Below are 14,598 nucleotides of genomic sequence, written 5' to 3'. Positions count from 1 at the left end.
AAAATGCAGTCATTGCTCCGAAATCCCTCTTAAATGGTGATACAATGGGAAACAATACATTTTATTTATTTATTTTATTTATTTAACCTTTTCTTTGCTTGATCGGCTGCTGGCTTGCTCTGCATCTCATGCGGTGCTTCGAACGTTTAGAAGCCTGTACAGCAGCTGTCCATTTGTCTCACTGCTTTGTCTTTCTTCTTCCCCAGACATCCACAAACACTATTCGATCTCTTTTCGCTGTTCCATTATTTCACCGTGTAATATTTTCCGTTTGTTTGTGCGAAGGCATTTTTTTTAGTATCATTTTTTTGAGACTTTCGATTTTTTCTACTTCCATTATCTCTAACCTGCTCTGCATGTGTATCACACCAACGTGTTTGAATACTTTATGACGTTCTACTTTGTCTTTTTCCAGCTCCGGGCGATTAGGGGCTGATTATTACTTTCCTTATTTTCAGAATTTGCACATAGATTATTTTTGTTCTTTTTTGCTTTCATTTTTGCTTTCTTTTCTCTCCAACGTGTTTGGGTCTCTTTTTGACGTGCAGCTCTTTTTTTTTTTTTCTTCGCTTAGTCATTGACGTGTCATCTAGAACATATAAAATTTTTTAGAGCTGAGAGCACAGAAAGTGTGTCTGCCAAAAGCATTCCAATAACTGAGCGGTTAGATGACCGTGGTCTTGTTTGAAAATAGTTGTAAGTAGGGGGGCCATCTCACAGGACTTGCTTCCAAAGGTTGTAAGTATAACGTGACTTGACCGTCTTGCAGGGCGTGAAAGTGTCTCTCTGTCTCTCATCAAAAGATTACGTCTCGTCGCAGGAAAAAAGTCTCGTCTCATCCCAAGATTTTTTGTTTATAATAGAGAGACTTATCCCATGCACTTTGTAGTGGTGACTGAGGAATATTTTTAATGTCACGTTTTCGTGCAGAATGAAGAGAAAAAAAAAACGTAATGATGCCATACAACAGCAAACAATTTCATTGGTCACCTTTGGCTCCTTTTATGTCATAAAGCAGTGGTTCCCAAACTCGGCCCTGGGGACCCAATGTGGCTGCAGGTTTTTGTTCCCACCAACTTCCGTTTTTCATTGGACTCTTAACCTAATTAAGTGAGTCCTTATTTCCCAGTTTCGGTGTTTTTGAGTCAATGTAGAAATTACAAACTAAGTTTGGTAGATTTTTATGAAAATGTAATAAGCGGTACTTTTTTTTTTTTTATGTCGTTAACAGCATTTTCAACCTAATTTTCATTCTGTTTTTCCATGTGTTCTGGTTATTTAGTTAATTATTTACTAATTAGTGTGTCTTGATGCTGCTTTCATCATCCCGGGTGCCTGCTGTTGTCACTATTAGGGTTACATGAAGGGAGCAAGCTACACAGGAAAAGGAGAAAATAATAGGAAAACAAGAGAGAGTTAAGCATTTATAGCTTTAGAAAAAAAAATGGAAATATTTTCTAAGTGGCTCATAAATCTAAAAACCATATTGTGTTTTTCTGAATGCAGAATAAGAGAAGAGTAAAAAAGATCAGCTAATTAAATGAGATCAGTTGTTATCGATTATTATCACCGATTGTGAATCTGATAAGAACAAAAACCTGCAGCCACAATGGGTCTCCAAGACTGTTGTAAAGTGTTTTATCTCATATATAGACGTTACATTTTCTCTCACACACCACTACAAACGTATCTGAAGTAAGTATCATACATGGATGTATTATCCTTTAATGTTTATGAATTAGCATTGATAGGTAACTGTTGTCTAAATAGTGGATTTCCAGTGCTTTATATTCTTGTCAAATAAAATATTTAAATAGAGAATTTGATAACCACAACAAGTACATATGAATGTCATGTGCTTCCATTTGAGATGACATTTTCAATTCTGCTACCAGACAAAGTGATTGATTAAAATTACTCTAGCATTTGTATCAATGCCTCAAGCTAAGCTATGTTGTGAAGTGGTTGCTTTATTGATTTCATTCTAGGAGGAGCATTTAAATGCCACCTGTCCCGCAGCATTGTTCAAAATAAAGAAATGTGTTATCAGGGCTACCTTTCTTTTTAAACATCTTTGTGCAGAAACAAAAAGCTTCAAAAGTTTGAATAAAATTAACAGAGTCTGATGTACATAGATAATGGGTGGCCAAAAGTGGATCAGATATTTTAAGGCATTGTCAGAAAAGTCATGTTGGTGCTATATATAATCCTTGTGTGTATTTGTTTGTTATAATATTTATTGGGCTTCTGTAAAAATCTAGATTGATAGATACTTTATTAATCACAAGGGGAAATTCACGTATTACAGCAGCAGCATACTGATGATAAAAAAAAAATATTAAATTAAAGAGTGATAAAAATACAGGTATAACGGTCAATAACTTTGTATAATGTTAAGTTTACCCCCCTGGGTGGAATTGAAGAGTCGCATAGTGTGGGGTCTCCTCAGTCTGTTAGTGGAGCAGGTCGGTGACAGCAGTCTGTCGCTGAAGCTGCTCCTCTGTCTGGAGATGATCCTGTTTAGTGAATTCAGTGGATTCTCCATGATTGACAGGAGTCTGCTCAGCGCCCATCGCTCTGCCACAGATGTCAAACTGTCCAGCTCCGTGCCTACAATACAGCCTGCCTTCCTCACCAGTTTGTCCAAGCGTGAGGCGTCCCTCTTCTTTATGCTGCCTCACCAGTACACCACCATGTAGAAGAGGGCTCTCGCCGCAATTTTCTGATAGAACATCTGCAGCATCTTATTGCAGACTAGCCAACCCGCGGCGTAGCATACGCCGCATAATCAGGCCGCTTTTTAAATGATTTTTAAGCACAGAGGAAAAAATAAACATTTGAAAAATCCGTAATTTAATAAACCACCAAGAAAAGTAGCATTACAACAATGCACACTACGAGCCAACATACAATTGTCCGTGACTGAAAACCGGAGGAGCGCCGTCGCACGTTCTCCTTCCAAAGTGAAGGACGGGGTTGAACGGCGCTCATTCGGTACGCACTGCCCGCTTATGTGCCCGCCCCCAACTCCCTACCTGAGTCGCTTTCGTCTGTGTACAGTCCACACGCACCTGTGAGTCACGTTGACTGTTAATTTTCCAAACACCGCCTCAGTCGGTTTCCACTTTGATTTTTCATTGTTCTTTGCGGTTCCAGCTGCTTTTTTATATATAATCCACCAAGTCACCCGACCATGAGGGTTTACAAAGGGTAGGGACGTAATCAGTGCGAGCGTATGACCCGCACGTACTGGGAATTTCTCGTTCGTGGGGAACAATTGCAAGCCACGTCCTCCATCACGAATGGGGTTCAACGGCTTACCCACGCCGGGTTGACACACGTTGATCCATTCAGTGTAGCGCGCGTGCAGTACCGGACATACAAGTGCATCACAGACCTGTTAATGCTCAATCTCACGTGGCTGAAAGGCACTTGTCCGTCTAAGAATTTGGACGCCGACCGCTGTTGGGTCGTGTAACTATTTGGCAGGTGGGAGTCTCGTTCGTTTTCGGAAATAACTAGCCAAACCGCTCCTCCAACTAAGAACTGCCATGCACCACCACCCACAGAATCGAGAAAGAGCTATCGATCTATCAATCCTCTCCGTGTCCGGGCCTGGTGAGGTTTCCTGTGTTGAGTCAAATGAAGCGAAAGGCTTCACACCTGGTGGTGCCCTTCCGTCAATTCCTTTAAGTTTCAGCTTTGTAACCATACTCCTCCCTGAACCCAAAGACTTTGGTTACCCGGTTGGCTGCCCTGTTGCAGGGCCTGCATTGGTGACGCAGGTGAGACGGTAATGAAACAGAGGCACAGGGCTTATTGGTTTTTAAAGACTGCTTCCTTCATTGGGTTTTAACCAATGCACGGAACGAACCAACACACAATCGTCCGTGTGGCGCGGAGGGTGGAACGGGAGGAGAGGAAAAGGACATCCACTCCGCTCCCTCCGTCATGCAAGTCTGCTGATTTCTCGTTCAGTATGCACTGCTTGCTCATGTGCCCACCTCCAACTTGTCACTCGAGTCGTTGTTGTCTTTGCACAGTCCAGATGCACCTGTGACTCACGTAGACTTTTCATTGCTCTGTGCGGTTTTGGCTGCCTTTCTATATATAATCCACCAAGACACCCAACCACGGTAGTAGCGAGGTGGGAGGGGGGTGTGTACAAAGTGCAGGAGCATCTAAGAAGACGCATGTTTGTCACAGATGCAAATTGCTGTATGTAGCGTGTAAAACAGTTTGCCAGGGTGCACGCGGTCATGCATCGTAACCGAAAACTCGTTTTTTAAAGGCTGCTTACTTTATTGTGTTTTAACCAGTTGTAAAGGAATGTTTTAAGGATCCCATGGGATACCCCTCGCAAACCGTTTTACACGCTGCATATGGCGATTCACCTCCGCGAGAAACACGCGTCTATGAACAGTCAACATGGCTCGGAGCTGCATGTTGCCTCTACGACAGACGAATATAAATGACGCCATTTTTTCTGTGTCGTCGCGTCTGAGTTGGTGGCCGTGGCTCTGCGAGTTGTCGTATCCAATGGTCTTGGAGTTGGTGGGCGTGGCTCCTTCCTGCGTGCGCCATAGGTGTCTAACTTGTCGGCGGCTTAGTGAATCCACGCTTTCCATGGTCGTCTTGCCTTAGTGAATTATATATATAGATGTTGAAGGACGCCAGCCTTCTAAGGAAGTATAGTCGGCTCTTTTCTCTCTTGCACAGAGCATCAGTTTCCCCCTTGAGAAGAAATAAGGGTTCACTTATCTACTGTAAAAAGAAGAGAATCTACGCAGAGGAAGGTTTGGGGCATGTCTGTGACCCGTATAATGTAGAGTGAGCAAAAATTAAATGGTATTTTCACAAATGTAAAGTATATGTTTTTTAGAAGTGAGTCCAAGCAAGAACTGCCAGCAATGATGTGAGATGGTTAGGGGAAGGGAATCGGGTTAGGTTGTTTGGATATCAGGCCAGAAGTGGCGTGTCCAGGTGGGCAGAAAACGGAAGTGATGTCAGTGCTGGAAAGGCTGTCACTCATATGTTCTACAGAGGGAGAAAGAGAGAAGGCACACAAGAACAGCCATCAACCATGGGTTCAGCAGAAAAGCATCAGAGCCCATACGTAAACTGTCTCCCAAGAAAGCACACGTGACACTTCCTATTCATGTATAACTGAAGACAGATGGAGATGTATTCCACATTTTTGCAGCAAGTTACAGAATTTTTCATAATACAAGCCATTTTCTCTCTGTTTGGAAGGTACTCTTTTCTTGACATATTTACAGTCAAAAGGAATACTCCACCCAAAAATGATACGAGGCGAGACACAAAAATAACCTAATTGGTTAAAAAATATATATATATATATATATTTATTTATTTATTGTCACCTTCTCTATACTCCCACTCCCGATCTCTACACCGCTCCATACGTATCTTCCACTGATTGAAACATTGCTGGAAGTCTTGCTTGAGGCTCTTCAACAGGCTTGCTGTTTTTTGTCTTCACTTCCATCCATTGAAGAAAAATGTGTTCCCTTCAGGTCACTTTTGACTTTCAGGAACGAGTAAAAGTCACAGTGAGCTAAAACGGGTGAATAGGGAGGATGATCGAGGACAGGAATGTTTTTGTCAATCAAAAACTGCTTTACGGAAAAAGAAATTTGACATTGATTCGCTGTTCGATTATTTTTATTTTTTTTCTCACCTGACATTATAACAGCAATGTGTTTAGCGATTGTTGTGCAAATACTGACTGGGCGATTCACAGGATATACCTAGCTGGTCAGCGGTTTGGAAAGGATATAGTTGTAGGATTCACGTCCGACCGACGGTTTTCCAGGAAAGCCCCAAGCCCAGTCCAGTTATTTTTGTGTCTCACCTCATATATTGCTTAACCCATGTACTTTGTAGTACTGGCAGAGAAATATTTTTACTGTTATGTTTTCATGCAGAATGGAGAGAAAAAAACTCAATTATTCCATTGGTCACTGTTAGCTTTTATTATGTCATAAAGTATTTTTTCTCACTATTCCGCACGAAAACATAACAATATTTTTTTTCTCGTCCACCAGTACAAAGTACCAGGAGCAAGTAACCTATTAAAAAAAATATATACTTTTTGGGTGGATTATTCCTTTAATGTTAGAATATATTTTGTAATCCATGTAGTAATTTGATTAATTTCGGTGTATTTCTGCATAGCGCTCTTCACTGAATGCAGGCTCAGAGTTCTGGCGATCAAATACATTGGATTTTCCATTCCAACAGACGGCAAATTGCAAACATTAGCACTACTGTTAAGAATTCTATAGGTAATGGAGGCAACAGACAAATGGACACAATAACTTGATAAAGGGAACTTGATAAAGCAGAATGATGGGGCTGCACGGTGGCACAGTGGGTAGCGCTGCTGCCTTGCAGTTAGAAGACCTGAGTTCGCTTCCCGGGTCCTCCCTGTGTGGAGTTTGCATGTTCTCCCCGTGTCTGCGTGGGTTTCCTCCCACAGTCCAAAGACATGCAGGTTAGATGCATTGGCGATTCTAAATTGGTCCCTAGTGTGTGTGCTCCCTGCGGTGGACTGGTGCCCTGCCCAGGGTTTGTTTCCTGCCTTGCGCCCTGTGTTGGCTGGGATTGGCTCCAGCAGACCCCCGTGACCCTGTAGTTTGGATATAGCGGGTTGGATAATGCATGGATGGAAAACAGAATGATAGTTGAAGTACTAAGCTTGTTCAGTTCTGCTCTCATAAATGTAGCAAAATGAGAGCTGAAATTATTTTGTATAAAAAAAATCCTAGGACACAAGTTTGAGTCTCCAGCTTCAGACCATCAGCGCCTTCACTCTTTTGACAGGCAGTGGGCTCCAATGGGACTAAAACTTCCTCTATCGGCCTTTTCTATTTCCTTTCTATTTAAAATTTGTTTTATGTAGTGCCTTATATTGGTACTGCAGTGGGTGTGTAGAGAATGGCTCCCTTGGGTTAGCCTGTCTTCTGAACGTTGTGCAGGTCTGATCTGCAGATACCGGAACTGTGTTTTTAGAGGTTATTGCTGCCAGAAAAGGTTTGATCAGTGTGGCGGATCCCGCCTTTGACACTGGGACTGGGGGAGCAACCATGGGATGCACACTATGCCCCCCGGAACGCATGGTGGCAGCCCTACTGGTTTACATCGGGGCCACAGGCGCGGGACTTCAGGGCTCAGACCTGTTGGGCTCTGTGGCCACCACCAGGAGGAGCTGCACGGCTTAACGAGCCTGTGTGGGTTAGAATGCAGACACACCCGGGTGGGCTATAAAAGGAGCCTGCGGCCACTACTCCGGGCACCAGAGTCGGGAGGAGGAGGAGGAATGACAAAGCTGCCTGGGAGGAGTGGAGGAGAAGGAAGAGCGATCTTGTGGTGTTTTTCTTTAGTGTGTGTTTCTGGGGACTGTGTTGGGCCAGTGGAACACGGGGAAGAAAATGAAATCTTTTTGTCATCCTTTTCACGTGCCTCCAGTGTCAGTCTGTGTCGGGATATAGTGCTTTATCCCACACCAGTTATTAATTTCAAGGGTCCACTTGCTTTTTCCACAGTGTATTGTGAATGTTTGTATATGTTCAATAAAGGTATGAAAGAAATATAATTGTTTTTTCGTCTGATTCTCTTAAGCATGCTGTTTTTGTCTATACTTGTGACTTAGATGAAGATCAGATCAGACCAAGTAGTGCGTTAAACCAGGTAATTCCAAAGGGTTCACATACTTTTTCTTGACACTGTACGGTAGAATTTGAATTTATGTGATGGAAATTTTCAATTGATTTCTTTGCTTGGCTAACTTGCATGATGACATTTAAACCAAAAAAAAATGATTTATGTAACACAGAGAAGAAGAAAAGAATCATCTCTTATCTGTTTATAGAGGTATATATGTGATCTGTCTAAACTTTGGTGTAGGACTGTTTTGAAAAGTCTTTTCATTTATATTGAAGTGCCTAAAAGTTAGCAGTGGTTGGCTTTTGTACATTAAAGTATAATTGTTGTCCTCCAGGTAAGGACCACCCGTCACAGCTTGAACAAGTTAGCAGCACAACCCATTATTTTACTTCCCCTGCTAAAGAAAACCACTGAATGATTCTGTTTTTCCCAAACTTTTCTTTGTTTGTCAAAGAGGTCTACAGCCACAACCTGCACCCCCACCCTCTCGTTTGCTGAACCTGTGTCCTGCCAGCCGGGCAGCTCTACTTACTGCTAATCCAATGCTACAGGGAGCTCTGCTGATGCAGCAAATGCAAGGTACTGTCCTACATACGTCATCTTCTGTCATGTACCATAAAACATCACCTCCCCTCTCGCTTGTATCCACTGTTATCTTGTGTGTTTCTTAACCTCTGTGCCTTGTCATTTTTGTTATCACCCTATCATATACCATGTGATTACATTCACCCTGTTAGCGGTTGTAGTAATATTTTTAATGCATGCCAATAACAGAAAACTAATGCTTGTTGTATAATTTATATAAAATTGATTATAGCATGTTTTGTGACATAGCATGAATTGTAGTGCATTATCCAGTGCTGATCTACTCTTAACATTTTTTAATAACCCAAAATATTGTAAAATTTGAGCAGTAGTAACAGTAGACTGTAGCAAGCACTTACAAAGCTGTTCTGCTCAGATGTGGATGTTATGGTACAAAAACTTAACATAAACGCTTGGAATTTGTTTTAAGGTTGTTGCTTTTCTATTTTCCTCCTTTATCCTCAACTTACCTGAACGTTCTACCATACCTACATGCATTTACATGCACACAGCCTTTAGGTATAAAGAGTCTTGTCAAATTCAGTGCACTCTGGACTTCCCATCTTTGTGTTGCCCAGTAGTTAAAAGACACACAAAGCTTCCTTAATGTGTAGGTTAGGAGCACGCGCTGATACAGCACATTGCCGCACCCACCACATGACAAACCAACTCAGGATCCCAGATTAGGACCCGAGTGCACTCTTGCAACGGGGGACACCTCAGCACCACACTAGTTCAGATGGAGTTATTTGTGGTGGCTGGAGTGCCAATCCTGCCACCAACCTCCCAAGTTTTCCCTGCAGGTTGGAGGGCCTACTTATAGGGCTGGATGCAGATTAACGTCCTACCCAGGACGTTGTGTATTGGTGAAAGGAAAAATCCTCAAATGTCTTTTTAAGAAATGACTGATTTCTTAAGTGCTTGTTACTTTGCTGTGGCCCAGCAGTCTTTAAAAGTCACGCACCGTGCCTTCAGAGAGTATCCAGACGTTACGCTAAAATCATTTAAATTCACCCAACAAACTTAGTTTTGTAGAATTTAGCTAGCTTGCACACTGAAAAAAAAAAAAAATTACGGTAAAGTGCTGGAAGCTGGGTTGCCAGAAGTTTACCATCAAAAAAGAAAGTGACGGTATTTTTAGTTTTATAAAAATGTTATTTTTACAATAAAAAACTGGCAGCTGGGTTGCCAGAATTTTACTGTAATAAATAAGATGACTGTATTTTTAGGTCTACGGTATAACTTTGTAGTAAATAATTGCTTTTTCTTTATGACTCATTCCAACAGAAGGGAATGTTTAACCATAACCAGAAATCCATGCACTATAATAAACTTGCCAATCAATAAACCATTAGAAAGTATTTTCAGGATCAAACCCCAGTTTGCATCAATAAAGTAACAACAACCAATAGCAAACATGTATCATTTAATGATGCGCATTGAAAAAAACTCAGTGATTAAGGAAGTTACAGCACGTTGTCTGGTGGAGAAATTTGCTTTTGCGGTGTATGGTGTCCTACAGGTGTGCCAGCTTATTGAATACAACCCACCATAAATCAGCTTCCGTAACCTTAAAAAACCTTCAGCACGCAAGGAAAAAATAAGTCAGCTAACTTTAAGTTTTTTTCCTTCCTGTTCAGAGGTGTGCGATTCACCAAGAACAATATGGTAAAAGGGGGCGTGTCCTTATGCAGATATCGTAACTTTACTGTTACTGAAACAGCACCTTCCTGCTTTACATTTTACAGTTGTTTATCCATCCATCCATTATCCAACCTGCTAAATCCTAACTACAGGGTCACGGGGTTTGCTGGATCCAATCCCAGGCAACACAGGGTGCAAGGCAGGAATCAAACCCCGGGCAGGGCGTCAACCCACCGCAGGGCACACACCCACACACCACGCACACACTAGGGACAATTTAGGATCGCCAATGCACCTAACGTGCATGTATTTGGACTGTGGGAGGAAACCGGAGTACCCGGAGGAAACCCATGCAGACACGAGGAGAACATGCAAACTCCACACAGGGAGGACCCGGGAAGCAAACCCAGGTCTCCTATACAGTTATTTACCTTCGTTATTTAACAGTTTTACACTGTAAAATTAGCAGATTTTTTCATTGTAAGTGTAATGTATCAGTAAATGGTATGTTGCATATTTTGAAAGTAGAAAAATATCGATTTTACAGGACTTGGCTGTGAAAAATAATGAAATGTATTGTTTAAGATATAGAGGTAATTTTCAGTAGAACATAAGGCAACTTTCCTTTTTTTTCCAGAAAAGTTATTTTACTTTCACCATTTACTGTATTTTTACTGTTAAATTTACTGACATTTTTTACAGTGCATATAGAATGTTATTTGCATTTAATAAAATCAATAAAATGTTTAAAAAAAAAATGTCTAAAATGCTAAGCAAAAATCAAAGTTTTTTTAATCAGAAAAATATTAGTTCGTAACTAGGAAAAGACAAAGCAGTATAACACAATGCACACCATCGCTCTCAATTCTAATTCAAAAATATGTACTCTGGAATGGAAGGGAAGGAGACATGGCAATGTAACTTGAACACACTGGGTGTGTTGACCAGCATTGTCTATGACAACTCCTAAAATATCCAGGTTGTATTTTGATTTGCCACATCCATTTGCTTTCTTTCTGGTTTTTGGCATGTTAAGAATATTTAAGAATAAATTTACTCCCCCACACACACAAACCAACACTCAATGCCCTAGAATAACAAAGCAAAAACAGGTTTTTAGGAATTTCTTTTGCAAGTTTCTTCCATCTATCCATCCATCCTCCAACCTGCTATATCCATGGGGGTCTGCTGGAGCCAATCCCAGCCAACACAGGGCGCAAGGCAGAAAAGAAACCCTGGGCAGGGCGCCAGCCCACCGCAGGGCACACGCACGCACACACTAGGGACAAATTAGAATCGCCAATTCACCTAACCTGCATGTCTTTGGACTGTGGGAGGAGACCGGAGTACCCGGAGGAAACCCACGCAGACACGGGGAGAACGTGCAAACTCCACACAGGGAGGACCTGGGAAACGAACCCAGGTCTCCTAACTACGAGGCAGCAGTGCTACCACTGCACCACTGTGCTACCGCAAGTTTCTTACAAATAAAAAAAACTGAAATGTTACAATGACACAAGAAATTATACCCATTGTAATGTGGCTCAGTGTATCCCATTCTATTGATCATCATTGAGATGTTTCTAGCTTTATCTTTGGAGTCTAACTGTGGTCAATTTAATCGATTAGACTGATTAGAGAAGGAACACATCTTTCTATACAAGGTCCTGCGTGGTGATGGGAAAAGAAAACTTTATACCATCCACCACTGTAACACTCCACTAATCTGTGCTCTATGGAAGAGTGGACAGATGACACTAGAAGGCCCACTTTGCAAAAATAAATTGCCTAATGGAGTCTTGGACCATGAGAAACATGGCTTGATAAAACCAAGATTAAGCTGTTTGGCCTCAGTTCTATATGTCACATCTGATGGAAACCATTCATGGTGTTGGCAGCGTCATGCTGTGGGGTTGTATTTCAACATCTGGGACTAGAGGACTAGTTAGGATTGAGGGAACACTGAATGAACCAAACTACAGAGATAGCCTTAATGAAAACCTACTCGAGGAACATGGACTTCAAACTGGCTCAAAGGTCAGAACTTTGTGGTTGACTTGGAAAAGTCTGTTCACTAACAGTCACTGTGACATCTGACAGAGCTTGAGCAGTTTTACAAAGAAGAATTGGTGGGATAATACCAGAGTGCATCTACTAAATACTGACTTGAAGGAAGTGAATGTTTCTGCAGTTGATTATGTTGTGTTTTTATGTTTGTAAATCATTTAGACCACCATGCAGAGATGTGCTTTCACTTTGCCATTAAACAGTGGTCTTCTGTTGATCAGTGTCATAAATGCCAAATGAAATCCACTTCGATTCAAAGTTGTACAACAGTAAAATGTGAACACTGCCAAGATTTTGAATACTTGTTTGGGCACTGTAAGAGACGCACATTAAATGTTCAACATTAAATTAATACTTGGCAAATATCATCCTTTGTTATTCAGTGCCATCTATGACTTGATTGCTGATGCTCCTCTTGTTCACTCTGTACTGTATAGTCTGTCCCTCTCTCTCTGACATTGTGCATTGAGCAGAAGGTGTTGTTGCTTTCTCTGCCTATGCTAGCCTGGGTACCATAAATAGCGATCAGCGGTCAATGTTTAAAGGTAATTATTGTACTTTGATATAATCATATTTTATGATTATATTACGTGAGTTTATTTCAGGGCCTAAGTTAAATTTTAATTTTTATGGTTTATGGAACTGCTTTGATAAGATTCAGATTCTACTATCACTGACACAATCGGATACTGTTTAGGCTGAAAGGTTAAGCACAGATCTTTACTTTTTAAAGCTTCATTCATAAGCCAACTTGGCTGTCATTTTTTTCCACTCCTATGTAATGCAGATCCAGTCTTTTTAGTTTCTCTAGAGAAGGGGTAGGCAATGTCGGTCCTGGCGAGTCGGACTGGCTGCAGGTTTTTGTTCCAACCCAGTTTCTTAATGAGAAGTCAATTATTGCTGATGATGAAGCACTTACTGCTCAAGTGACAGTTTGATGTTTCATTTTAGTGGTATTGCTTGTTAAGGTTCCCCACCAGTAACTGCTTATTTCAATCTTAATCAGTTGTATTCAGTGTTTTAATGGCTCCTCCTTAGCAATAAGATGTAAATGACAAAGCAGCCAACAGTTCTCCATTCTTTTTTTTTTTTTCCATTTCCATCTGTATGTGTTCATCATGCACTGTTTGATTTAATAAAACACGTAATAGAAAAATGTGACAGACTGAAAATTATCAGTTGTGGGCTTCAAATAGTTTGGACGATTTTCTTGGATAGAAAAAAATCTATGATATAAGAACCCTAGGTCTGAGGTTGGCATGGATAGGTTTATAATTAAGCGATTGGGTTGGAATGAAAACCTGTAGCCACTGCAGCTCTCCAGGACCGACATTGCCCACCCCTGCTCCTAAGTCACGCAGTCGCTGCAGTTTTTCCTTCCAGCCTGTTTCCTAATTAGAAGACGATCCTTGCTGATAATGAAACTTATTAGTGCGTTCATTTATCCAAGGGAAATTTGAATTGCACTGTAGAGTTTCCTTCCCTGAGAACATTATCCATGTGTTTTGTGGACGGGAATAGATTTAAACTTAACAGTCCTTCCAATTACTCTCGTCATTTATTTATTTTTAACACAGATAACTGATGGTGCATATGGGCAGGTTTAAAAGGAAGCCCGTTAGCTGGAGAGCTGTTGGTTTATTGGTTATCTGCATTTCATTATTAAGTAATGTCTGGTTAATTAAACAAGCAGCAATTTAAACTTAAATGCAGCTGCTAAAAACTAAAATAGGCAATTAAGGCTTCTGAACTGTAACAGCCCAGATAACTAAAATCACAAGAACTTCAGCAGCAAATAAATGGGTTCTAATTAAGAAATTGGTTGAAGTGAAAAGCTGCAGCCACTGCCGACCTTCAGAACTGTAATGGAGGACCTCTGATCAACAACGTAACTAAAATTTGTCTTTGACGAATGAAAGCGCTAACAAGGCCTAGAGTTAAATAGCAAGTTTCATTATCAGCAAGGGCTGAGTTCTAACTGGGGAGACTTCCTGGAATGAAAACCTGTAGCCACTGCGGCCCTCCACGACTGTGACTGAGGACCCCTTCTCTAGAGTGTGAATAGCAAGAAACATGTGACATTGAAACATTTCTGATTGGATTTAGACTGCTTTTGTATGTGATACTAATTCTAGAACAGACATATGCAGCTGCATCCATCCATCCAGTCATCATCCAACCCGCTGTATCCTAACTACAGGGTCACCGGGGGGTCTGCTGCAGCCAATCCCAGCCAACACAGGACGCAATGCAGGAAACAAACCCCAGGCAGGGCGCCAACCCACCGCAGGGCACACACACACCCACACTCCAAACACACACTAGGGACAATTTAGAATTGCCAATACACCTAACCTGCATGTCTTTGGACTGTGGGAGGAAACCGGAGTACTCGGAGGAAACCCACGCAGACACGGGGAGAACATGCAAACTCCACACAGGGAGGACCCGGGAAGCGAGCCCAGGTCTTCTAACTGCAAGGCAGCAGCGCTACCCACTGCGCCACCGTGCCGCCTATCAGTTTTCCATCACCTGTATAAATTGATGAAATCTTTCCCCATGCTCCTCTCTGACATCGCTTAGATTTGGTGGAAAAAAGTCGAGATGAGAATG

At 41.5% G+C, this 14,598-nt stretch overlaps 1 protein-coding gene across 2 annotated transcripts in view; it reads left to right on the top strand.

The window, feature by feature from the left end:
* The window catches only part of LOC120535094 (cip1-interacting zinc finger protein-like), a 93,981-nt gene that overhangs the window by 13,764 nt on the left and 65,619 nt on the right, over positions 1-14,598 (top strand). For both annotated transcript variants that reach the window (XM_039762664.1, XM_039762665.1), the window contains exon 3: positions 8,144-8,268. In XM_039762664.1, the coding sequence (XP_039618598.1) occupies positions 8,144-8,268 (125 nt within the window). The remainder of the gene's footprint in view (positions 1-8,143; positions 8,269-14,598) is intronic.

This window comes from Polypterus senegalus, chromosome 9 (genome assembly GCF_016835505.1).
Source record: "Polypterus senegalus isolate Bchr_013 chromosome 9, ASM1683550v1, whole genome shotgun sequence".
Lineage (NCBI taxonomy): Eukaryota > Metazoa > Chordata > Cladistia > Polypteriformes > Polypteridae > Polypterus > Polypterus senegalus.
This window is presented reverse-complemented; position numbering and strand designations above follow the sequence as displayed.